Below are 2958 nucleotides of genomic sequence, written 5' to 3'. Positions count from 1 at the left end.
TTTTATTAAATTGTGATCACGTTAACACACCCTTTTTGAGAGTGCAGGATCAGTAAACAGTCCTCCATAAAATGTGCTGCACACATCTGAATATTTGGGTTGAACTGTTCTGGAACAGTGTTGTAAATCCAACTTAACCACTGATTTCTAGTCGTGTTCTCTTTTGGAAGACCAAACAAAGTAGTTTCGCTTTCACAACGAAAAACACTACAGCCTAGCGTGAGGGGAAGCCTTGGTTTAGCGTGCACTGAGGCCGAAGGAGCGGCAACCACATTTGACGACCCCGGGCTGGACTCCGCTTCGTCCACGGTGAAAGCCGATTCGGCGATCAACAGCGCAGTTGATGTATTTCCTCAGCGACCAGCACGGATCAGCTCCAGGCATGACGAAGCGGATATCGTCCTCTTTTGGAAGACCAAACAAAGTGGTTTCGCTTTCACAAAGAAGCACACAGTGTCTCCACGGCATGGTGGCAGCGGCAACAATACTACAGCGAGAATAATAGTTACGCCTTCTTTCTTTGCGTGAACATTCGGGCGGCGTAATGCAAATCTTCCCACATAGTGACGTAGACATGTGGGGGTGTGTTAGAACGAGCCGTTTTAGGTTTGCGTGGTTAACTCTTAACTTTGATAAAGAACATATCTTTGGATTTGAGACTTTAGTCTTTGCAACTTTACAAATCGTCTTTATGCACCAAGAGCTTGTAACACTCCAAAGAGAAAGGAGAAATTGAAATCGCATCATATGACCCCTTTAATATATTCACATTTTTCTAACATTTACTTTTGGAACACGCAACAAACATCCTAAGAATAAAACAAGACTGCGATCAAACGTTTGCAGACTAACATTGTGCTAGAACCAGGTGTGTATGGCTAAACGTGTCTTGTGACAAACATATTTCAAGGCGTAATGGTCAGAACAACACAATCGATATCTTTCATTTTAACAAAGAAGCCTGTTCTTCAGAGAGTAAACCTTTGGAGAAAGTTTGCCACCGTCTAGTTCCAGTAGAATCTTCTGATAAAATTCAAATGAGTACCTGAGCTCTTTGGGGAAACTCAGATTAATTGCATAAATTAGGCCAAGCAGAAAAACACAAGCCTCCGCAACACCTGCCAATCCCGCCATCACCTCTACGCCTTCCAGCACTATCCCAGTCTGTAATGGATCATCTGTTGAGCAACCTTTTGTGATGATCTTCAGTGCCAGCTGTTCCAGTTCCTCCTCGTTCCCATGAGTATCCTTACAAAGAAACACACATAGCTAATGTGTTTATTTACAACACCACTTGGTATTTTTCAGATTGTTTCTCAGTGCATAAAATCCATTGCTATGAAATAACACAAAATGAGACAATATTTCAAAATGTACGTTTATATTTTAAAATAAAATGTGTCTTACAGCCATTCATTTTATTTCTATCTATTTTTCACCCCCCCTCATGCTCGCTAAAAGTGATTAGAAGTCTGATTGGTTTCCTGATTTGGATAGTTTTAATGAACCAGTTTAAAAAAAAAAAAACGATTCAGAGGTTATTTTATGGTGGAACTGGCTTTTCCCCAATTTTTGGCGCTGCCCGACAATAGATCATGCCGTCGAGGGTCTTGATCTTATTACCATCTAAAATACTATTTTTTTTTAAAAAACATTATCAACCAATGATAATTATAAAAGAAAATGTCACGAGCATAGATCAGTGGCCGAGAGCGCATCTGACTGACAGATAAACCATGAGCTCCATCAGTTATTGTTAATGTTCTGGTTATTTTGTTTGCGTAGTTTGTTAATGTTGTGCAAAGCATAGAGTTATAGTAAACTTCATCATTCAGCTGAACTGTGTACATTTATTTTAGACACTTAATGTCTTAATTCATGCGACAAACGCATGTCCCTGCTGAGCTGTGGGCTATGACTTAATTCCACAGGCAAAGCAGACAACCACAATTTAAGCCTTAGTATCATCTTTTTTTTATTTATTTTTTTTACAAATAAAGCCTCATTATGAGGATACGTTCTACGACCCATCCTGCAGTTATCATGGTGAGATTAGGATCTTTCAATCTATTATATAAAAAAAATCCTACTTAAAAAAAGTCCTACTTAAGAGTGGTTTAGCAGAAGAAATCAACAAAACGTGAAACATGTTCAAATACTGTAGAAAACTCACTTTGCCGTTAGACTCTAAAAACTAATTTTAACGTCAATAAGCTATTGAAGTCATCTCTTCACCCAATGAGCCTCACAACTACCAGTGGAGCTCTTTTAAAGACAATATGGGTGGCTCTTAAAAGAGCCTTTGGGTTCGTGGATCAGATGAAGCTCTACTTGGAGCTGGTGTACTTGGTGACGGCCTTGGTGCCCTCAGACACGGCGTGTTTGGCCAGCTCTCCGGGCAGCAGCAGACGCACGGCGGTCTGGATCTCTCTCGAGGTGATGGTGGAGCGCTTGTTGTAGTGAGCGAGACGAGACGACTCACCGGCGATGCGCTCGAAGATGTCGTTAACGAAAGAGTTCATGATGCCCATCGCCTTGGAGGAGATCCCGGTGTCAGGATGAACCTGCTTCAGCACTTTGTACACGTAGACAGCGTAGCTCTCCTTCCTGGACTTTCTGCGCTTCTTTCCTCCCTTCGCTGCGGTCTTAGTGACGGCCTTCTTGGAGCCCTTCTTGGGCGCAGACTTCGCTGGTTCAGGCATGATGCTGCTGCGTGATCAAATCTCACGAAACAATTATTAGACTGAGCGAGACAGAGGCACTTATTCACTAATCTATGCTAATTGGCAAAGAGATATGGACGCTTCTGATTGCGTGCTTTCACAGACTAAACCCATAAACTCATATGTGATTGGACAACTTGAAGTATCACGAGTGGAAGGAGGGCCAATCACAGGCTGTGAAATGATAGCCCCGCCCACCGCTCCATGTTTGAACGACATCAGCCCACGTGACTAA

General features: G+C 42.2%; 1 protein-coding gene across 1 annotated transcript; it reads right to left on the bottom strand.

The window, feature by feature from the left end:
- Positions 1-2268: 2268 nt before the first annotated feature.
- On the bottom strand, positions 2269-2740 carry LOC107575987 (histone H2B-like). The gene has a single exon (XM_016262279.1). The coding sequence runs from the start codon at positions 2700-2702 to the stop codon at positions 2328-2330; it is 375 nt and encodes a 124-aa protein (XP_016117765.1). The 5' UTR covers positions 2703-2740; the 3' UTR covers positions 2269-2327.
- Positions 2741-2958: the final 218 nt, after the last annotated feature.

The sequence above is a fragment of the Sinocyclocheilus grahami genome, unplaced genomic scaffold (assembly GCF_001515645.1).
Source record: "Sinocyclocheilus grahami isolate Dianchi unplaced genomic scaffold, SAMN03320097.WGS_v1.1 scaffold3082.1, whole genome shotgun sequence".
NCBI lineage: Eukaryota > Metazoa > Chordata > Actinopteri > Cypriniformes > Cyprinidae > Sinocyclocheilus > Sinocyclocheilus grahami.
Note: the sequence above shows the minus strand (reverse complement) of the source record. Positions and strands in the feature narration are given on the sequence as shown.

What these genes read in the sequence shown, in the direction of transcription:
- LOC107575987 (XM_016262279.1), bottom strand. Translation starts at nt 2,702, where the DNA reads ATGCCTGAACCAGCGAAGTCTGCGCCCAAGAAGGGCTCCAAGAAGGCC.